This window comes from Macrobrachium nipponense, chromosome 19 (genome assembly GCF_015104395.2).
Source record: "Macrobrachium nipponense isolate FS-2020 chromosome 19, ASM1510439v2, whole genome shotgun sequence".
NCBI classification, from domain to species: Eukaryota; Metazoa; Arthropoda; class Malacostraca; order Decapoda; family Palaemonidae; genus Macrobrachium; species Macrobrachium nipponense.
In genome coordinates, this window is record NC_061088.1 from 22,371,928 (window position 1) to 22,396,304 (window position 24,377).

The 24,377-nt window shown below is 44.6% G+C and overlaps 1 protein-coding gene across 1 annotated transcript in view; it reads right to left on the bottom strand.

Annotated features, from left to right (window-relative positions):
* LOC135214911 (alpha-2-macroglobulin receptor-associated protein-like) overlaps nucleotides 1-24,377 on the bottom strand; it is an 85,978-nt gene that overhangs the window by 35,806 nt on the left and 25,795 nt on the right. Inside the window, exon 2 of the mRNA XM_064249384.1 lies at nucleotides 1,774-1,915. Coding sequence (XP_064105454.1) covers nucleotides 1,774-1,915 — 142 coding nt within the window. The remainder of the gene's footprint in view (nucleotides 1-1,773; nucleotides 1,916-24,377) is intronic.

A 24,377-nucleotide genomic window follows, 5' to 3' on the forward strand; every position in this document is an offset into this window, starting at 1 on the left:
GCAAACTCGTAACCGCCATCAGCTGATTCCACAGCGAGAATGACTGCCTCGAGTATTTATACTACGCTAATATGATGATACATATAATACACTTATAATACTTTAGTCGGACAGAATCTGATCTTCATTCCTGTTTGATTATATTCATAGTGATTTATCCTAAGATAGGATTCTCGAATCGTGTTCAATTTACACCTATACTAAATTATCCGAAGTCAGAATGCCTTGAGCCTACAGCGTTAGCCACTGTAAAAATTACTCTACCGATCTGTAGTACAGCGAATACTTTAGGCTAGGCTACTGTATATGCATACGATATATCATCGTGAACACTAGATTAGCCATAGTTAATTTTATTCGATTCCTACATACTGAATTATCGTAGGTCAATATGCATTGAACAGAGAATTAGCTGATATTAACAATTACCATATCGTATAAGTAGAGGAAAGGAACCTTTAAGACGAAGGAGCAGTATTCAACCCTTCAGAACCCGACAGACCCGAAACCAGATCTGAACGATCAACCATGGCCTAAAAAGCTTCTGATGCAGGGAACTCGAAGCAGGAAAAACCCAAAGAGGCTCTAAGGACCATGTCCCTCTATAAACTACTACTTATAATAGAAAAACCGAACGGAAGAAGCCTGCACTTCTCTTCCTACACACCATGTAGCCTATTATCCCTACTCGTCTGTATCTGACCTAAATTTTCCTCATCCTGAGAACTTACACATCGAGGGAAGGGGAAATCTGCTGCCAACACTGCCTGCTCCGCGTCGGGAGGGCCAGCAGAACCTACCCACTCGGAGGATTGCGGTTCTCCATTACACCCAGCACCCGTTAGGGCTGGTTCTGGAACAAGAAGGGGGGCTGAAAAAGAATGATTAGAATCAACTATGCTACTACTACCATCTCTATTTTGGTTAAATTATTCTTCAGGCTAGAAATAAGCTAAAGCTACTAGATGATAACCTGTCCACTAATTTCTTGAATAACTAACTCTGTTTCCTTGTCTCCTGACCAAGACAAACCTCTCTTGACTGGTATTGCACTGAACCTTCCTACACGAAATAAAAAAAAGAACGTCGATCATGTGTGAGGGTAGTACTCATCCGACGCTTGCAGGGCGTGCAGAGCCGATGAGCACCATGTACAGCAGTAGAAGGCTCGATTGTCAAACTGTAGATGAAGTAGAAGCAAAGGCGTTTTCAGACGGCGACGACGTTTATTTTCTAACTTATCCCAAGGTCGTAATCTGTATCCAAAATACGAAAACTCTTTGAGTGGGGTCGGGCTAAATTACCAAAAGTTCGCCTGATGTGGGACTAATCCGCACAGCAAGGCAAACAAGAAAAAATTGAGGAGACAGGCCTTTGGTGGCCGGTGGCCGGTATTTGCGGCAGCGTTGACAACGGTAACGGTAACGCAGGTAACTCATTTGACTAGATTTTACCTGCAGCGTTTGTAACACTGACAGTTAAAATTACCCACTTAGTGGGTAAATATGTGGGGATATAGTTCAGGCTGGTCAGTGACCAGGGCTAATTCAGGTGTTCAGGGAGTGTATTGCAATAGTACGTATTCCATAAGCTCCTTATCTCAACTAACCTGTACTTTACACGCAAATCAAGAGATTTACCTGCATATTAACACTTCTAAAATGGTAACAGGATAAAATAATAATAATCATAAGAGCCTAACGCAGCTCCAACGTACAGAAGGCCACTAAGTTTAGGTATTTTGAATCAACAGCTAAAATACTCATCTCTTACCTCTCAATTTCTTTCTCAGTTCTGCTTCTTTTAAACCATCTTTATCACCTGCATCTAACTTCAGTTTCTTCAAAGTCATTTCTTCTTTATCCTGTACTTTTAACTCAGACAAAAGAGATTTCAGCTTGGGTTCGGACAGTCTCTGAAATTTCATAAATAATACAAAATGTCATAAATGATACATCATAAATATCCAATTTCATTACATAGCAAATATATATGTTAACTTCAGACACTACCACCTGAATTTTCACTAAATTTCCCATTGCAGTATACTCCAAAATGAGTATATTTCAATCACATCTATACCAATCAGAATAGCAGTGTACAGTTTTTTTTTCAGAAAATGTATGGCGACTAGTACATCCAGCACTGCAAATGAACATTCCACACTGAGAATTTAGCTAAAATTTGCATGGTCAGTTTCATTATACGCATTCATGAAATGTCACATTGCAACTACAAGTACTAGTATTTATTATCAGCATTCATGAAATGTCACATTGCAACTACAAGTACTAGTATTTATTACCAGCATTCATGAAATGTCACATTGCAACTACAAGTACTAGGATTTATTATCAGCATAGCAGTGGAATTCAACTGTAGAATGCGAATGATAATGGCATCTTGTCAAGATGGCTGTGGTTATTGGGTACACAGTAAAACCAACACCAGGTATTTCTAAAAAGTCAATTTGTTACAACAACTGGACTAACATGAATCACCTTTACCAAGTAGCCAAACCTTTGCCTCCTTGGCCTAAACTTAGGTTATCATTTGAACCGCAAGGCTGCCTTGGACATGAAAGAATGAAATAGAAAATGAGGCAGGATATGTAAGATCTAGATGCAAAATGAATGGCCAGGTGCCATGTAGCACAAGCTAAGCTAGCCTCTAATAAAGAGTTTAATCTTATGGGATAATTTGAAGACAGTGGCTTACCTATTACTAAAACAACCACATATACATAAAATTACTGTGTACGTTCAGTAACACAAACATGTTAAAATTTTAGTTACTCATCAAAGTACACTAACGACCTGAATTCAAACAGAATGTGGTTGGTGGAGAGCATCTAATTTTGATTTTTAAAAAATTTTCAACAAATACTTTGTGCTTATAGAAATTAAACCACAGTAGCCAATACAAGTTAGATGGCACAAGGCATCTTTAGACGGGTTAGTTTTGGAAAGACTGGCTAGCATGTACTGGGATGGCAATTCCATACAAACATAAGGCCTACTAAAAAAATTGTGCATGATGCTACACTTCATATAAAATGTAAGTTGTGCCAGTTTGTTTCTAGAACTGGGCTAAGTAGCCCAACCTGGCAATGAAATAACAACCCATTTTCTGACTAAACCCAAATGCCATGTGATAATGTTTGCAGCATATTTCTCTTATAAAGTGTGATGGACATGTTGACACAAATATTTTTTACTGTAAAGACGTCATATCTTCTCCATGTTTGAGCTTTTCATCACCTGATAGTACCTACCTTAGGTCCTTGTCCAAATCATAAGAGAATACAAGACATGAACATGAATATAGTATGTACTGTCGGCCAAAAAACTCGTGGCAGAGTTTCATAATTTTTCGTCACCTGCCTGACGCATGATTTCATGCCTTATTTATCTATTTTTCTTTATCAAAGATGGAAGAAATCATGTGTAATGACGTTAAAACAGTCACTGATATCTTTAGAACATTATGTTATGTTATTGTATAAAAACACTATTTTCCATATAGCAAAATTGACGTGAACGAAACGAAGTGATAAAAAAACGTCATATCACAACCATAGATATACATTATCAAATAGATAGGAGACACCTATCACTAGTGGTATCGCATAAACATAGTCCTTAAATTATCATTTCAATATTAAGTTGACGGTAGTTGAAATATTCCATTTGTTAAATTTTACAGAAAACATTGGAATCTCACAATGTGCTATCAAATTAAAAAAAAAAAAAGGATATCTTAACAATGTGAACCAGGCGACCTAACTCTATTGCTTTTGATGTTATGTGCACGGGTATCTAATGTCAATGTGTCATTTATCGGTCTAAGAAACATCCTTCGATGAGCGAGAGAATTATTGCACTGCATTCGGTGCAAGTTCCTGTTGGAGAGATATCAAGAAAGCTTAATAAACCGGAGAGAATCATACATAGATGAATAAAATTGTTTAAAGAACGGCAAAGTTTAGAACATGGGCCTAGAGGTGGAATACCTCGAAGCACCACATGAGAGCAAGATAATACAGTAGTGAAAATGTTGCTGAGCAACATTCATTTGTGAACTTTGAATTCTAGTGCCTCGTCACGACATTGCTGAACCAGGAATCATAACTAGCTCTACGCTTATGACTGGTGTCTGATGAATACTTTAGATGGAGAGGAAGAGATTTTTAAATCTACACTTGAAGTCTTTGATAGTTGTCTAATGAATAAGCAAACTTATCTTTGATGGATGAGAGATTCAGTCAGGCTTACTCTTTTTGTTTTGTTTTTTATCGGTGGCCAGTGAATATCACGGATAGGGAGGGAAACGGTTTCAATGATGCATGCATTTTTTTTCTTCAAAACCTAAAGAATACATTTTATTGGGAGATACTTTATTAACATCGGCCTAATCCCTCCATCACTCCTATACGCCACCTCCGCTCTCATCTACATCTCAGGCGACTAGATCCGACTTCTCACTACGAACTCCACCTCGTGAAAGCCATCACTAATGATAACGGTATTTTAAAGTCCCGCACCGACAACGGACGCCTTAAAATACATGTTTATAAAATATTTTCTGTTCAAAGAAACTTTATCTTTCATTCCACAAAATATGTGCATACACTCGTGTTATACCCTGTAGCCGTCAAAGAGCAACCCTTGATTAAAGCAGTAGGTTTTTCTTGAGAGAGAGAGAAAAAAACATGAAATAGACTTAAACGAGAACGTCACCTTCCCTATTTCCAATCCTTTCAGCTACTTATAATATGCTTACGTTAGTAGGTCTAGTAGTTATACATGTGAACTAATTTGAATTAATTTCTATTTAAAATAAACTGAATAGCTACAGAAAGATCAAACCTAAGAAAGCTCTTTTAAGGAAAGTAAAGCCGTTTCTTAATGTATTCGTCAGTTTTGACTCCCACAGCTTTCCAAGGTGTCCAAATGAAACAGGATGATATGCAAGGAATTCGATAAAAAAAAAAAAAAAAAATAATACTGAATTATATTCGTTTGATTTTTTATGATTGCTTTTTGACTTTGAATAGCTAGGTCTGAGTTAATTATGTTAAGCAATTATTAAAAGGATAAGAAGAAAGGCGAACATGGCTAATAAAACAGAATAACGGGAATAGTCAAATAAAAAAGCAGATTAATATATATATATATATATATATATATATATATATATATATATAATATATATATATATATATATCCTATATATATATATATATATATATGTATATATTGGTCGATTTTAATATCATAATATTACGTATCGAGAGAGGAAGCTGCTGAAAATAGACCTAGGCTTATCATGTGGGAAAATCAGAAGTCCAATTTAGGCCACTAAACGTGTCATGCAAATTAGTTTATTGATCAAAGGACAAATTAGTTTAACTAAACATCGTTTTCAAAGAATGTTAACGCCTTGATGTATTATTTATTGGCTGTAGGAGACGAAATGACAACACCCCAGTGCAGTACGATATGTTGAGTCAAGACTCGAGCGGCAGCAAAGCCAACTTCAAAATCTTCGGAATGCTGTCACGAAGCTAGAGTTGAAAATAAAATTGAGAAATCTTGGACCCATCGGTATATATTTTTTTTTCTTACTTTGCAAAATAATGATCTTTAATACGTTGAATAAGAATCTACTCAGTTCTAATGTCATTTATTTCAAGTATAGCACCTTTGAAAGGACATTTCATTTATTGTTAAGTAAATATTCTGGCACCTGCATATGGCAATATTTCCATAACGAACAATGAATTTAGAACTACGCCAATTCTTTGTTGGCCGTCTGTACATGAACAATTTTCTTTTTTATTTTTATTTCATTTTACAATCACTTTAACATGGATTGAATTTCAGATATACTAAAAACAGAATTTCCTCATTTTCTTGCAAAGTTTCAGACTCCACCCAAGATTCACTTTGAAATGTCTACATTAGGAAAATAGCTGCCAACAAATATCCATGCAAAAAATGAACAAGTTTTATAGAATGATAATTGTTAATATTTGCTTTACAATAGGGTAAACAACCGACTGGACTGGCCAACTCACCGACTACCGCGTTTTTGGCCACCCTCTGAAAATGACAATTTGTCGAAAATTGCATTTTTCCTAACTATACAAACCTGAGGTCCTTTAACATAGGAAGGTAACTAGCGGCAGCTGGGACGGTCGTAAGCTTCGAACAAGGGGAGAACGGTAGTTAACTGCTTGTCCGATCGTGCGCGCCGGGCGGTGAAGAATCACTTTTGTTTTTGCTTTAGGGGCCCCATGCAAAAAGTTGCAGAGTGGAGGGGTGGCATGAGGTGGGACTATATAAAGGACCTCAGGGTTTGTATAGTTAGGAAAAATGCAATTTTCGACAAATTGTCATTTGTTCCGATACGTAATACAAACCCTCGGTCCTTTAACAATAGGAAGACTCACTTCTTGGTGGGTAGGAATCTGAGTCTTTTTTGGTGAACAGACTGGTGTTCGTCCAACCCTGGAGTGCCTCCCTGGTCGTAAGAGCAAGGGTAGGGTATCCAAACCTCTGTCCGATTGATCGGGGTGTGCACCGCAGGATCAATGGTCAGAACCTCTGGGCCAAGTACTAAGAGAGAGGCAAGCGTATCTCTTCGTACCAGCAAGCAGAACTTGTTCCTGTTTGCAAGAGACAATCATAAAATGATGGGTTTGTCTCAATTTGGCATCCACTTCCTCCCCTTGTTGGAGGAAGTGGTGGATATTTACTGCCTATCCCTACTGAAAGGGATAGGATGGTGCTCTATTGAGTAGCTCAACCTGCATCTCGTCCTTACCCCAGCAGGGTGACGACCGTGTCCCTCTACCCAAAGGTAGAGGGAAGAAAAAGATGGGAAGAGGAGCCAGTCACACTCTCATTCCTCATCCATTCTTACGGTCACACCAGGACTCGATGCTGTTCAGCTGCGAGGGTCTGGGTTAACTACACAACGTGTTGAGCAACCACCACGGTTCCCAAGGAAAAAGATCCAAGGAACTGTGGGCAATATCCTGAAGGTAGAAGGAGGTGCATGCGGTCCCGGTTGGACCAGGCGCCTGCCTTCAATTACCTGCGCCACGGAGAAGTTCTTGCGGAACGCGAGAGAATGATGAAGAGGCGTCCACACTCATCCTGGGGTGTCGAGTTTTTCTTCAGACAGCTCCGTCGCACCTTCACAGGACAAAGCAGCATAGCCTTCGTATCGGAGGTCGGTGACGTCCATTAGGGAGGGTATTGTGAAGGACTCGAACCAATCGTCAGTTACCGAAGGGTTCTGAGTCTTCGCTACGAAGATCGGTACGAATCGAGCGTCACAAATCCCCATCCCTTTGTGCTTGACTTCTCAAGAGAAGTCATGCAGTTACCTAAGACGAAAAGAAGGGAATAGTCGTATGACCTATTCCCTCTTCTCGCCTTTGGTTATGTACAGTAACTCATAACTGACAAGCTATTAAGACGAAGTAATGATTGCTCTGGAACAACCGAACTAAGTCACAGCATAGTTCGTAACTGACTCGGCGCTCTGACAGCTGCCGACTGACTGGTTCGGAATCAGTAGAGGCAAGTTGTCCAAGCATCGGGTAAGTCACGTGACCTTCGCCCTTTAAAGAGTTATGCTGAGATACCAAACAAATAAAATATTTGTTAGTCACCGATGCCGGACGGCGCGGCGATGATTCTCTTAATGCATAAGCTCAAAAGGCGAAAGTCAATTGCCTTCAAAAGACCGAGTCCCTGATGGCAAGAAAATCTCATAGACGTTGAATCTCAGCTTAAGGAGAAAACAACACTATGTGACGTTGAAGACGAAGGTAGGCAATGAATGCAACCTACGTCTTCCAGCTGAATCGAGAGAAGGAATCTCAAGATTCTAAACCTGTGCTTACAAATGACTGAAACGCTAACCGCCATTTCATTGCTGTCCATTGTGCAATGAAAGCGGGGCGTTCTTCAGTAATGAAACACGGGGGAGAGCCGCTTGAAGAACTGCTTCTCATGGCTGAACGTTTGGAAAGTAGAGCTGGCAGGTGTGGGAGTAGGCGATGTCTTTCAATACATCTGCTAATCCGGGGTGAACAATGAACAATTGTACACCTCCGAATACAAGATTTTTGAGGAGGCAAACTCAGATTCCGCAAAAATCATTCGCATTATCGGGATACGATGCAGCAAGAGACTATTACAGAATTCTGTTACCGTGCGGTAAACAGAAAGATGATAGAGTCGAATAGATATCTCTGTTTAAAATTCTCACAATACCGAAGACGATGAATACTAGCGTTTCTCAGCAGTAGATGGTCATTCATGTATGCGAGAATCCCCCGTTAATCAGAGACTTAAGTCCGTGATTGTTGGGCAGAGATACGGTTGTTATTCATCAAAGCAGGTGAGAAAGACATAAACAACCGTCTATCTCAAAGCGGCAGCTGATACTGAAATGCCTCGGGTGCAATTCAATACGCAGTAGCTTGTCCGCTGACTTCGTCATCCTGAGTTGCCAAGTAATTCCTTTCCACGAAGGAATGCGTTCGGCTAGAACCACCGAGCATAAAGATATGCTCGAGCAATTATATTTAAGCGAAACGAATTTCGGTAAATATAAAAGCTTAAACTGGTGTTTGGTTGTGACAACACCATAAGTATATAAAATTGAAACTGGAAACTCCTGGGAGGTTGCAGCAACCGGGTTGCAGTTCAATTAGAATACTTTTCGTCTAAGTCGCAATCCGTAGAATAACCAGGATATGCGCCTACCCCTCGGACCATTCAACTGCTTAGCAGAATCATGTCGCGAGGTTAATATACGTAGTATATTTGTAGGATTCTGAACAACGATCTCCATCCTAAATTCCTTTCCTTCAAGAAAACAAAATAAGATTGAGATCGACCACCTTCGTTCATCTATTAAAGAGAGTGAAGGAGAAGTCTTCCTCGAAGGAAAGCTTCAATGGTGAACAGAATACTAAGACGATAGTTCCAGCCAAACTGGAATATTCCCGTCCGTTCTTCTCTATTCCAGGTTGGTCGCCTACTGTGAGATAGTCTTCTTTCAGCAGCAGTCTTCTTTCCTAATGCTAGAAATTCCAGGAATTCGAGCATAGGCGAGGTTCCCGGATTATCGTGTAACATATCGGGGATTCTCGTCTCGCTCACTTTGGACCGTGGTCTCGCCTAAGTGTTTGGAGATCGTAAAGAAACTCTAACACTCTGAATACGCTAGAAATTCCGTAGAATTCTAAGCAGTCTGCGAAACCCCCACCGAATTCGTCAGACGATATCGGCTGGTGGTCCTCTCGATTCCCGTAGAAATCGAGAATGGGGCAGGATCCTCCTCAACGACCGGGGCTTACGTCAGGTAGGACCCGAAGGTCCCCCCCTGGTAGCGCAGTCCCCAACGTGGGATCCTACCGAGAAATCTCTGTAGGATCCTTCCCCTTTCCCTCGTAGCCGTAAGGAGAGAGGGTGGGGGAATGGGGGAGGAATTGGATACTCGCTACGCCTTCCCAGTGGAACTAGCAGTTGAGAAGAGTAGGAGCAGCCATCGCCTTGCGGCGATGGCCTCTCAGAGTCTGGGAAAACGTATCGTCAGGAGAAAACGTTTTCCCCGAGGAGGGTTACGAACTCTCACTGTAGGTAAGGGTCTGCCGCCACTGTGAACGTCGTCTGGGTGGGGCTGATCGACACCTGACAGGAGAGAGCCGATACCGTCCTCCGACTCATTCCAGTCCTCGTCGAGGTCGAAACCTCTCAGGAGGACCGAAGGAGTATTTAAATACGGTGTCCGAAGACACGTAGAAACGCCGCTGTCGCAGTAGAGGAGGTGGAAGTAGCTTGATCGACCGGCCAGAAACTGAGAGAGCCTTCTTGTCCGGAGACGAGAGAACTCTGGTTCAAGACAGGATGGCAAAGCAAGCCTCCGATCGCGGCATAACCCACGTCGGTTTGGGTTCCCTCTCGGGCCCCAAAACGACTCGAGCAGAGACATGGGCTCTGCTGGTGGGAGCGGCGATCCTTCCCCCCGGTCGTTGTGCTGACGAATCAGTGCAATAACCTGGGTAAAGTTACTCTGAATCTCGGAAGTTACAGCGTCTTGAGGAGTAGGACCGTCCAGTCCCTCCAACAAGAGCAGCTCCCAGGACCCTCCTCCTTCAGAAGAAGGACAGCAACAGATCCCTGACGGTTGCCTCCAATCACTTGCGCGTACGTCCTGGTTGGTCCTAAGACCAACCTGGCACGTGCGGCGTCGTGACGGGATCGTGAGCGGCGCATCTCTCACGATCACTCCTATATACCTCGCTCTTCCTGGCGTATGCCGAGGAAGTTGAAGGTATCGGAGAGACAGAACTGACGCTACCGCCCCCCTCTCCCCCTGACGGTCCGCCTCCATCACTTGCGCGTACGTCCTGGTTGGTCCTAATACCATACGTGGCACGTGCGGCGTCGTGACGGGATCGTGAGCGGCGCACCTCTCACGATCACTCCTAGCTACCTCGCTCTTTCCCGGTGTAGCCCGAGGAAGTTGAAAGGTAGTGGGAGAGACAGACCTGACGCTCCCCCCCCCCCTCCCCCCCCGCTCGCTGGCAGGACCAGCGTACGTGGGGGGGCTGCAGCCGATCACCAACCCGCGGTGGGGATCGATCTGCAGGCCTGGCCGTGCCGCTCACCTGTGGCGAGCGGCTCGACTGAGCACGTCGACCCCGGTCCCGTGCGTCAGACGAGCTGCTGCTGGTCACCGTATCCGCCCGGTCCCTGTGGGAGCGGCGGTCAGGTGACCTGCAGAGCTCGCTGGTTCGCCGTGAGACCGGTGAGCGTCCCTCGCGGCACGTCAACCGCTGGTACCACCGAGGCTGGTACCGTCGGTCGAGGGGACCTGGGGGACCTCTTCCCAGCCTCAACCCAGTGGCCGGTCAGAGACCGTCACGTCCATCCGAGGTACCGCTGGTCGCTGCGAGAGCGGCCGCTGGCCTGGCGAGAGTCACCTGAGCGGCTCTCGACAGTCTTCTGCTCCGTGCCTCGGTCATGACGCTGAGCGAACTCAGGCGTCTTAACTTTGGCTGCACGGTCACCCGAAGGAGATCGTACACTCGGAACTTCTCGCGGACGAGAAACCGAGCCGGTACCTGGCTTAGCAGCAGAGCTGCCAAGACCAGGCGAGGGTGTACCCGCGGTAGCCAGCACACCCTTGGTCCCCGCCTCTTCTTCTTTCTTCTCAGAAGGGGAGACGGGCCCCGTTCCCGAAGGAACAGGAGGACCAGCAGAAGAACCCCCCGTCACACCGGAATGTGACGAGCCCTTCGAACAGTTCCCGAAGGAGTCTTCTTAGGGGGAATACAAAACCCGGTTACCAGCTGGTCGCTGCGAGAGCGGCCCGCTGGCCTGCGAGAAGTCACCTGAGAGGTTCTCGCCAGCCTTCTGCTCCGTGCCGTGGTCTTGGCGCCGAGCGAACTCTGGCGCCGAAACTTTGGCTGCACGGTCTCCCGAGGGAGAGCGTACACTCGGGATCTCCCGCGAACGAGAGACCGAGCCGGAACCTGGCGTAGCGGCATCGCCGCTAGCACCAGGCGAGGAAGTAACCAGAGCTAACCGATACTCCTCTCTGGTCCCCGTCTATCTCTTCCTTACGGAAGGGGAGACGGGCCCCGCTCCCGAAGGAGAAGGAGGACCAGCAGAAGGACCCCCCCCGTCCCACCGGAGGTGGGAACGGGCCCTTAGAAGTTCCCGAAGGAGACTTCTTCGGGGGTAGGGGGGGGACCGGCAGCCTTCTTCTTCTTCGGCTTATGGGCCTTAGAAGTCGAAGGGAAGAGGCAGCAACAGACGAAGATGACACCTTCCTCTTCTTCGTCACTCACAGCAGGACAGTCGTCAGGTCCTCCTATCCAGGCCGGAGTCGGGCCTATTGCCGAAGCAACACGGCCCGACTGCACCTGTCCGGTAAGGACCTGGGACTGGGGAAGACACACCATGGGCAGGACCAGCATGGACAGGCGCAGGAACCAGGAGCGACAGGAACAGCAACCAGCTCAGGAGCGGCAGGAACAGCGGCAGCGGTAAACACAGAAGGGACAGCCAAGCCAGTAGCGGGAACCACATCAGCGACAGGTACGGCAAGCCCAGCCATCGCCTCGTAGAATCATCGGCAGCCAGCGTGGTACTGGCGGCCGTCCAGGGCGAGCTGCTGGAACAGCGGAAGTCTGGGGCAGGCAACACGAAGAAACACAGGCGGCGGCGGCATACCCCTCCTCGGTACGGGCGGCGACCGGCCCTAGAAGCGGCAGACGGCGTCACCCGACACAGCATGGGAGTGTAGACCAGCGGGGGGAAGCAGCATAAGCGCCGTGAAGGTTGTAGTGGAGACCACTCCAAGGTCACCGCCCCAGACCTCGCTAGACTCTGCAGCAGATCGTGGATGCTAGGCTACGCCCTGCAGCCGCAGTGGTCCATACCTGTCCAAGGTCGTCTCCCACGGCTGTATCACTGCGGTAGCACAGACAGATTAGTAAGAGGGGTTCCCTCACGCACGGGGGGGGAGACATGCCCCACCCCGAACGGAAGGAAGACCCCAAAAAACAAAAATATACGAGAAGCTGAGCGGGGGGGCAGGAAAGAAGACGAAGAATCGGATACCAAGGGAGTCGCGGGAGAGCTTTCCGACGACTTCCTGGCAGACCTCGCTTCCCCTACCCCCGCACAGCAGTGAAAAGTAATATGAAAATGAAACAGAATACTGCACTTGCGATTCACTTCATAGAACTTAAAGAGGGAAAAATCAATTCCCGGTAAGAGCGGAAAACTTGATCCATAATAATATGATGCTATCATAAATATATATGAAAATGAACAATACTGCACTTGCTATTTTCACTTTCACAGCAATAAAATCGTAAGGATTAATTCCCGGGTAAGAGCGGAAATTGATCCAAAATTAAATTTGATGCAATTAATAAATGAAAATGAAAAGAAAACTGCATTGCGAATCCACTTTCATTGCATTCTATTCATACAAAATAAGAGGCTCTTGCCGAGCGCAATCAAGCTCTCGGCAACGAACGCACAGGGCAAAAATATAATGAAAAGAGTACTTACATCTTTCAATTACACACTTTCGCCCAAAATACATGACTCGGCGCGAGTGCGCCCGCCCTCGGCACCGAGACATAATTCAAGGGTTCAATACATGAAAAGAGCGGAAATCGCCGTCTCTACGGCGATAGCTCCATGTTGATTCATAATTAAGTAATGAAAATGAAAACAGTGTACTTACAGTTTCATTTTCAAGTCAAACCAAACCATTAGTAGAAAACACAATATAAACAAAGCATACGACGATGAAGCGGGCAGAGAGCGATGACGCAACACGTCCTTCACACCCCGCGGCCGAAAGCAAAAAAAGTGATTCTTCACCTCTCGGGCGCGCGGGAGCGCGCGCACGATCGGACAAGCAGTTAACTACCGTTCTCCCCTTGTTTCGAAGCTTACGACCGTCCCAGCTGCCGCTAGTTTACCTTCCTATTGTTTAAAGGACCGAGGTTTGTAATTAACGTATCGGGGGGAACAAAACAGTACTTTTAAAAACGTTTTGTCCTGACAACCCGTCCGAGATGGTCATCAGTCATGAGTTGCTGGTGGTGCTAGCAGTAGCTCAAGACCTCTACTCTCCTTTTAAAGTAAGTATTTTCTCCAAAGTTAGAAATTAAGGCCATATTTTAAGATTTAAACAAAGGGTAATGAAAAGTGAGGCCAATGCAGTGTACACTACCCCCATGACGCTTTCGAAATTTTTACTTGCAATTAAAAATGTTTAGAAGATTGACGCCATCTCGATGTTTGCGGAGTTGCTTGTGTCAACAAACTTACCATTTCCTGCGCTAAATCCGCACACCACTTGTACCCATAGACGCTGGGGCACTTTCATCACAACAATCATAAACACGACTTCCAACCACTACTTATCCAAGGGAACTACGGCATTCTTTTCGGCGTTTTACACTCTTCAATTGTTTATCAGTGTTGTCAATTGGTGTGTGTTTACCCTCCAAACTGGGTATAAGACTTACACAAAACCGGGGAAATAAGTGAAATTAGTGTATCTATCTGGAGCATATATACATACTACAGAAATTTTATCATTACCGCATTACTATGACAACTAAAATTTATGGAAAAAGTTTGTAAATGCATCAGCATATGTGTGAAGCTCCACTAGATTGGCAACGATGAGTCATTTTTCTTTGTGTCATCTGCTCGTAAGTACATCAGAAATATTTGTAATTTTTCGGGGTTAATTTGGTTGCAAAAAAGGGAAAATAGACATGAATTAAATAAACATTTTGAATTAACAAAGTAAAGTTAAACTAAATAATGAGTAAAGTAAACAATTAAGGGAATAAAGCTTTGCAGCTCATAAACAGTGTGGTCGTCTGCTGATCGTAACTAACTGTGTTTGTGGAGTGAGTACTTAGGAACCAGGAACAGCAATGTGGTTCAAGTGCAATTTGGAGTGAATTAAGACCAAAATGTGTATTATTACAATCAAATAAGCACTGTGGAGTTTCAGTTGTGATGGCAGTAAGGATAAAATCACCGATTACAAGGTAAAAATGAATTCAGTTCAAACCATGAACATGGGAATAAAAAGTTTTATACTTTCACTAATAGAGGCAACAAAATGTTTTATTCTGCTGATTACAACTGCAATCTTGAGTAAGATCAATAAACGTTACATATATAAGCTAACATTGTTCAAATGAGTGCTGGGAAGGCTGGGAAAGATGGTGGATTGTCTGTGGTTAGAATGGCCAGTCACGCGATTGCTGTCATAATGGATTTCAAAACTGCCTTGAAAACATATTTTACGAGGAGCTCACATGCTTATTTTAGTTTGTATGGGGCTTTCATATATCACATTATGTTGACGAAACTTCAATCTTTTGAATGGTATGCTTAAAATTGTAATTGTATTATGGTTTCACCAATTAAATATCGAGTGAATAAGGCCTGGCCACGAGATGACGATGGATCGTCTGTGGTTGTTTACCCTATAAAAAGACACTGTGAACTGTGAATAAATAGTTTTAAGGACAATAAGATAAAGAACAGCATATATGAATAGAGAAAGAGAGAGCAATTCTGAATTTGTGGGTCCACAGAATGTTAAAGATTCATGGCAAGAAAGATGAGGTCCTTCCACAAAAATTAACATTTTGAAATAGTATATTAGTTATATGACAGTAATCAATATTATTCCAATAGCAAGGAATGATTTACTATTAAGATTACATTTATTGATAACTTAGCTTGTGACAAACGACAAATTGCAAAATGCAAACAGAATTTAGCAAATCCATACAAAGCTATCCTGGTGCCTGAGCTATCTGGCCGCTCAGACTTAGTAGCCTAGCCTGTATCAGGACCCAAGTCTGATGACTTGCACATACATTAGCTAATACTTCAAAATGCATAAAAGAAAATAAGCCATCAAAAAATCTATGGTTCGTGCATCTCACTATGGTAGACTTAAAGAGAGCTAATGCAGAATATTTACTTCTTGTTAAATAATGTTTTTGTTCATGCTTAAGTATTTGTTCATGTTTATGCTATTTCACATCATTGTTAGTTATTACCCCAAAGGACTTGCACTAAACACTGAGTAGGGTAAACAATCACGGACGATCCACCATCATCACGCTGGCCAGGTCTTATTCACTCGATATTTAATTGGCGAGACAAGAATACAATTACAACTTTAAGTATACCATTCAAAAGTTTGAAGTTTCGTCAACATAATGTGATATATGAAAGCCCTGTATGAACTAAAATAAGCATGTGACGCTCTTCGTAAAATATGTTTTCAAGACAGTTTTGAAATCCAATACGGCGGCTATCGTCAGGCTGGCCGGTCTAATCACGGACTATCCACCATCTTTCACAGCCTTCCCAGCACTCATTTGAACAATGTTAGCGTATATATGTAACGTTTATTGATCTTACTCAAGATTGCAGTTGTAATCAGCACAATAAAACAACATTTTGCTGCCTATATTAGTGAAAGTATGAAACTTGTTATTGCTGGGGGTCATGGTTTGAACTGGATTCATTTTTACCTTGTAATCGGTGATTTTATCCTTACTGCCATCACAACTGAAACTCCACAGTGCTATTTGATTGTAATTATACACATTATTGGTCTTAATCCACTCCAAGTTGCATTTGAACCACATTGCTGTTCCTGGTTCCTAAGTGCTCACTCCACAAACACAGTTACGAGCAGCAGATGACAACACTGATTATGAGGTGCAAAGCTTTATTCCCTAAATTGTTTACTTTACTCATTATTCAGTTTAACTTTACTTTGTTAACTCAAAATGTTTACTTAATTCATGTCTATTATCCCTTTTTTGCAACCAAATTACCCCGAAAAATTACAGATATTTCTAAAGTAGATACAATCCAATGTTTCTAACCTTGTTCGTACATCTGGCTGCCGAAAACCATCGCGGAGCAGACGACGATTAGTGAATTATATATTTTTTTTTTTAGCATTTTTCACTGATTTAAGTCTATATTAGTATTTTGATTTTTTAAATAAACTGTATGCCAGAAATAAATGTAACCTTTAATGTTTGCATGCTAAGAATGGCAAAATCATCGTTGCTACATTAATGGAGCTTCACACATATGCCGATGCATTATCATAAACTCCTTCCATGAATTCTAGTTGTCATAGTAATGCAATAATGATAAAATTGCTTTAATATTTATGTATATATACTTCAAATACATAGGCTAATTTCACCAATTTCCACGTTTTTGTGTAAGTCTTATACCCAGTTTGGAGGGTGAACACATACCAATTGGCAACAGAGAGAGAGAAGGGAAGGTGAAGGAAGGAAGATGGACAGGGGTGGCAGGGGAGGTGGGGGGAGAGGGTAGGTGGAGCTTTTTACTGCTGTGTGTATCCATTTCTGGATAATGGAGTTTTTGTCTTTTGGTACAAGGACAAGTGTCGTTATTCTTTACGATTAGTGATTCAAGATACCCTTATAAATTATGGCACTGGGTGCAATACACTATAGCAAAATCTTGTTCTGATACGAGTGTTTGTTACAGAAATATTGCCAAAAAACGTGCTTGCAGTCTCTGAAATCCATAGTAGGTATGCTGCTTAGTTGTCATTCAAGTTTTTTGTAATCAAGTACTTTTTACAAGCTAACTATTGTATAAATTTGTATTTTTCTCAATCAAAACATATGCTCCTCAATGCTAACTTTCCTCTTTTAACGACTTTCTGATCATTGCAAATTTGGCCTCATTAATTTCTTATGGTGCAAAAACAGACAGAGGCCCAGTGAGCGAAAGCGATTGCGTCACACTACGGCGGTAATCCGGCAGTAAAACATCTTCATATATCCAAAAAGTAAATAATAAAGATATATATGCACATTATGATTATAACAATTACATGAATAGCTGATAACAATCTGCATGAATAACTAGTAAACTGTTCTGCAAGAAAGTTGAGTATCGCAATTCATTTACAATAGGTACGAAAGTCAAGATGTCGTGACATGATAATACAAGACTTAAAAGAACGTTCTAATTCCAAAAAATAATCACTTAAATTTGAGTCAGGAATCGAGTTACTTTTTCAGTAATGAATATTTTCAAATTAATCATCACAAATATGTAAAGTATTGATGTTTTACTATTTATTTAAATAATTATCTAGTGCACGCTTCGTTGTCTTCTACCAAAACAGTAGTTTCCTTAAAAACGTTGTGGCCAGGGACTGTTTTCCGATTGTTGTGATGAAAGTGCCCCAGAGTCTATGGGTAAAAGTGGTGTGTGGATTTATCACAGGAAATGGGAAGTTTGTTGACACAATCGACTCCGCAAACATCGAGATGACGTCAATCTGCTAAGTTATTTAATCGTAAGTAAAAATTTCGAAAGCGTTTTGGTGAAGTTTGCACTGCGTTGGCCACCATTTTCATTACCCTCTGTTTAAAGCTTTAAATTTGGCCTTAATTTCTAACTTTGGAGAAAATACTTACTTCGAAAGGAAAGTAGAGGTATTTAGCTGCGTCTCTCACCAACAACAACTCGCGACTGATGACCATCTCCAGTGTCAGGACGCATTATAAGTACTTTTTCGGAGGGTGTCCACCCGTGACCGTCAGTGTGCTGGGCCAGTCCATGTGGTTGTTTACCCTACATTACATTACATACTTGACCTCAATTAGGCTTATTCTGCATGGGCTAAACTGGAGAATAAGCAACAGACAGAAAAAAAAATGGATGGTTAATGTTTCAGGAAGAAATAATTTACCGTACCACTAAACAACCTGCCTATATACTAGCCTGAATGACGTATGGTAGCAATGCCTATTTCAAAGGCTAAATAGGTAGCTAGGGGAAAAAACCAGCGACTACCAACCCTTATCACGGTTTTCAGGTCTTATTCACTCGATATTTAAATGGTGAAACAAGAATACAATTACAACTCCAAGCATACCATTCAAAAGATTGAAGTTTCGTCAACATAATGTGATATATGAAAGCCCCATACGAACTAAAATAAGCATGTGATTCTCTTTGTAAAATATTTTTTCAAGGCAGTTTTGAAATCCAATATGGCGGCTACCATGGGATATGTTATTGTTATAATACAATTAAGTTGTTGTTCATACTTACTGGCAGATATATATATAGCTGTATTCTCCGAAGTCCGACAGAATTTCAAAACTCGCGGCCACGCAGTGGGCGGCCAGGTGGTAGTACCCATTCCCGCCCGCACGCTGGGAGGCGGATACAGGAACCATTCCCATTTTTCTATTCATATTTTTATCAGTGCCACTGTCTCCTGAGGGGAGGTGGGTGGGCCACTTAATTATATATCTGCCAGGTAAGTATGAACAAACTTAATTGTATTATAACAATAACATTTGTTCATGAAACTTAACTTGGCAGATATATATATAGCTGAATCCCCACCTTCGGATGGTGGGAAGAGACAGAATAGGATTTGTAGGAAACTTAAATTAAGTAGATGATATACACCTTGGTTCCTCACCTGTTAGCAAAGTAGACTCTGTGATTACTGTCACTTCAGCCTGCTTGTGCTTAATCAGAGTTGCCAGCCAGGTGGAGACCTGTAGTGCTGGTGCGCTCTGGATGCTCTGTCAACGGGGACGTGACCTCAATGTGACAAGAGCATAGAGCCATACAAATGAGGGCAACGAAGCAACTGACCACCACCTGACCAACTATCCCGAGACCCCCTGAAACACTAAGCAAGAGATGGGAGGTCTTCACCAAAGCCTCACCACAACCAAAAAAAACACCAACAACTAAAACCTAACCTAAAACCTAACTAAAGGATAGGGAGAGAGCTACCTTCAGCCCCCAAGACTGTGTCTGCAGAAACGTATGGCCCAAGAGAACAACAGTCCTCGTATACGTTCTCACATCTCTCAAGTAGTGTGAGGCGAATACTGAATTGCTCCTCCAAAAGGTGGCGTCAAGGATGTCCTTGATCGACATGTTCCTTTGGAAGGCAAGCGAGGTTGCAACAGCTCTGACCTCGTGAGCTTTCACTCGCAAGAGACTCAAATCGATCTGTGTGGAAGACGAATGAGCCTCTTTAATGACGTCCCTCAGAAAGAACGCCAAAGCGTTCTTGGATAATGGTATATCGGGTCGTTTAACCGAACACCAGAGATTATCTGAGGGACCTCTTACCTCTTTAGTCTTGTGGACATAAAACTTTAGAGTCCTGACAGGGCACAGGACTCTCTCAGGTTTCTTGGCCCACAAGGCTTGTCATACCCTTGATTTCAAAGCTCCTTGGCCAGGGTTTCGACGGGTTTTTCATTCTTTGCTAAGAAAGTGGGACTCAAAGAGCAGACAGCATTGTCCCCTTTGAAGCCCACTCTCTTACAAATGGCCTGAATTTCGCTAACTCTCTTCGCCGTCGCCAGAGCAGTTAGGAAAAGAGCCTTCTTAGTCAAGTTCCTAAGAGACTTCTGATAGAGGTTCGAAAGGACTCGACATTAAAAGTCTAAGGACTAAATCCAAGTTTCCAAGAAGGAGGCCTCTCCTGAGGTATCTTGGATGTCTCAAATGATCTCAGGAGATCGTGAAGATCCCTGTTATCAGACAGGTCAAGTCCTCTGTGTCGGAAGACTGCCGACAGCATACTCCTATATCCCTTGATGGTCGTGACAGCCAGCTTCTGTACATTTCTTAAAATAGCAGGAAATCGGCTCACAGAGGTAGTGGAAGAGGAAATTCCCTCCTTTCTACACCATGCCCTGAAGGAAGCCCACTTCGACTGGTAAACAGCTCTCGAGGACGTTCTCCTAGCATTGGCGATCGCCTTTGCAGCTTGCTCTAGAAAACCTCTCGCTCTGGCCAGCTTTTCGATAGTCTGAACGCAGTCAGACCCAGAGCGGAGAGGTTTCGGTGATATCTTGCGAAGTGGGGCTGTCTGAGTAGATCTTCCTCCAGGGCAAGGTCCTCGGAAAGTCTATGATGAATGACATTACCTCCGTGAACCATTCCTTCGCGGGCCACATCGGGGCGTCAGGGTCAACCTCGTCCCCTCCGATGCCGCGAACTTCCTTACTACTTCCCCCATGATCTTGAATGGCGGGAAGGCATACAAGTCTAGGTTCGTCCAGTCCCAGAGCAGAGCGTCTATCGCGACTGCTCCCGGATCCAGCACAGGGGAGCAATAAAGAGGCAACCTCTTTGTTCTCGACGTCGCAAATAGGTCGACTAACGGACACCCCCACAGTCTCCAGAGCTCTCGACAGACGTCCTGGTGCAACGTCCATTCCGTCGGCAGGATCTGATCTTGTCGGCTGAGAAGGTCTGCTCTGACGTTCTGAACTCCTGCGATAAATCTCGTCAGGATCCTTATCCGTCTCGCATCTGCCCACAGCAGAATCTCCCTCGCTAAATAAAACAGAGGACGGGAGTGTGTACCTCCCTGCTTCTTTAGGTACGCCCGGGCTGTGGTGTTGTCCGAGTTGACTTGGACTACTTTCTCTGCAACCTTTTTGTTGGAAGAACTGTAGCGCCAGAAAAACCGGCCGCTAGTTCCTTTACATTGATGTGCCAGGACACCTGTTCCCCCCTCCAGGTGCCTGACACTTCCTCCCCTCCCAGTGTTTGCTCCCCATCCCGACACCGAGGCGTCGGAAAACAACACTAGGTCTGGGCTCAGAAGCTTTAGGGACAACCCCTCTCGAAACTTCCGAGGATCTAACCACCATCTTAGATGGTTCTTCAACCGATTTGGTGATGAAAAGGGTCGCATTCAGATCCTCTCTGACTCTCCATTCGTCTGCTAAGAAAAACTGGAGAGGTCTGAGGTGTAGTCTTCCCAGGGAAACAAACTTTTCCAGCGATGAAATGGTTCCCAGCAGACTCATCCATTCCCTCGCCGAGCAAGCTTCCTTCCCCAGGAAGGCCGAAACTCTCTCTAAGCCTTGCAGCTGTCGTTCCTGGGACGGAAACGCTCGAAAAGCCACTGAATCCATCTGAATCCCCAGATACACGATGGACTGTGTTGGGGTCAGATGCGGCTTTTCGAGGTTGCCAGAAGTCCCAGGGACTTCGCCAAGGCCAACGTGAAGTGAAGGTCCTTCAGACACCTTTCTTCTGACGATGCTCTGATAAGCCAATCGTCGAGATACAGGGACACTCTTATTCCTGCAGAATGTAACCATCTCGCTACGTTTTTCATGAGCATGTAAAATACCATCAGAGCCGTGCTTAAACCGAAACAAGGGCTCGGAATTGCTAAACTTTGTCCCTTAGCATAAAACTCAGAAACTTTCTTGAAAGAGGGTGGATAGGCACGTGAAAGTATGCGTCCTGTAGGTCCAAGGACACCATCCAGTCGCCCGGTCTTAAGGCTCCTAGAACCGACTGAGGTGTTTCCATCTTGAATTTTTTCTTTTCTACGAAAAGATTCAGGCTGCTTACGTCCAAGACTGACGCCACAAAAAGCCAGCGACTGCTTTGGTACCAGGAAAACTCTGTTGTAGTATCCTGGTGACCCCAGGTCTAAGACCTGCTCCACCGCTCTTTTCATGATCATTTGATCCAAAAGATCTAAAGAACCTGCTGTTTCTCCCCCTTGATACGACGGGGAAAGATCTCTGGGAGTCGTCGAAAGAGGAGGAGGGTCCACAAAGGGGATCTTGTACCCCTGTTCCACTATCTTGAGGGACCACGCATCTGTATCTCTCTCTCTCGCACGCAGCAAAGAACTTTAGCCTGGCTCCGACAGGCATCTGAAGGACTTTCTTCTCTTACTTAGAGGATTTAGGTTTGAAGGAACCTCTTCCTCTTGCAAGTCCTCTCCCTCGAGGAGCAGCTCTCGAGGGTAGGAGCGCTACGAAAGGGTTTAACCTTCCTAGGAGGTCGTCCAGACGACGACGTGATAGGGACTGCGGGACGTCTAGAAGACTGGGCCAAGAGATCCTGGGTAGCCTTCTCTTGTAAGCTCACTGCCAGGTCCCTTACCATAGCCTGGGGGAAGAGATGGCTCGAAAGAGGTGCAAAGAGAAGCTCTGCTTTCTGCGATGCAGAAACAGACCTCGCTGTAAAATTGCATAAGAGCGCTCTCTTCTTGAGGAAAGCAGTGCCGAAATGAGACACTAACTCTTCCGAACCATCCCTGACGGCCTTGTCCATGCATGACAACACATTGGACAGCTCCCCCAGACTCAAAGAATCAAGGACTCCTAGATTGAAGATCCAGGACTCCTAGGCACCAGTCTAGGAAGTTAAAGACTTCCAGAGTCTTTAACAGACCTTTCATGTGATGGTCGATCTCCGTTGGTGTCCGGGCCATGAAATCTTAGCGGATGATAAAGGGATCTCTTCTGGGCGTCTACCAGACTAGCAAAGTCCCCTTGGGAAGAAGACGGGATCTTACTCCTACTTCAGATTTGGTCTCATACCAAATGCCGCCTTTCCCACTGAGTCTTGAAGAGGAAGGGCGAAAGTCGACTTGCCCTGATCCTTCCGACGTTCCATCCAGTCCTGCAATTTCTTGAATGCTCTCTTAGTGGACAAGGAAGTCTTCATCTCCACCACTTCGAAACCTTGCCCGACTTCGAAGACGAAAACTGAGAGGGAGGAGACTTAGGAGCTGCAGGCTGGAACTTCTCACCAAACAAAGAACGTAAAAGACGTACCAGCACCTTGTAGTCGGAAACCGACGAAACTGACGGCTGTTCTTCCTCCACTGAGTCAGCCGGACTACTATGTTCTCCTTCCTCCCGAAGAGGCAAAGGAGATTGAACCTCTGGAGAGGGCGTGCGCCCAACGGGTCTAGCCTTCAACAAAGGCTTTCGAGGAAGACTAACATCAGCCTCTTCAAAGCGACCGACCTTCTGTCGATCTTTAGAGCTCGAACCACGAAGAGCGTCCTGACCGCGCTGCGCGTCAAGAGAGGATACTCTTAGTCTCTCTCGAGGACGTCCTTACTTTGACGCTCAAGCGTCCAGCTTTTCGCTTTCAAAGCGTCCTTCTGAGCGCTCTCGAAAGCCTTCTCCACAGGCAAAGCGTCAAGCAAAGCATCCCGACGAGCGTCTTCAAAAGCGTCCTGCCGAGCGTCTTCAAAAGCGTCCTCCAAGGCGTCCTGTCGAGCGTCCTCAAGGCGTCCTGACGTGCGGGCGGAGACAGAGACGACGAGGGAGACAGAGAAGGAGACTGCCTCGTCCTCTTGATAGGCAGTCTAGCGTCCTTCCTTCGCTTAGGCTCAACTGCTGCTGGGCGAGTCTTCCGAGCCATTAAGGTCGACAATTGTCTTGAAGCGACGCAAGAATACTCTTCGTAGGTGAAGAACCGAGAGGAGGTGAAGGGCTGCGCCTGCGAGAAGACGAGGGGCGGGGGGACGCCTCCTTCCTTCTCAAAGGAACAGCAACCTGCCTCGCCGAGGCGCGAGAAGCGCTTCTCAGCGTCGTCCTCGGACGACGTCCTACCTCTCTTCTGTGGAGGAAACGCGTCATACGACGCAGGCGAAGAACCGCAACGAGAGCGGAGAGAGGGGACGTAAAGCGTCCTCCCTAGGAAAAGTCCTTTTCAACGGACGCGAGTCACTCCGAGCGCTCCACCCCTTGCGCGGGGAGGCGCCTCGGAGGACGAAAAACAGTCCTTAAGGATGCGAGCCTGATCACGCTCCTTGGCAGCCTGGGAAGCCGCAACAGGTCCTGCCGAAGGGACGCCAGATCGGTGGGGAGCCCCCGTAACCCTCTTGCGGCTTTCGACATGCCCACTCCCTGAGGTCTGGGAGTCCGACAGAGGTCTAGGACCTAGAGGCATTATGGG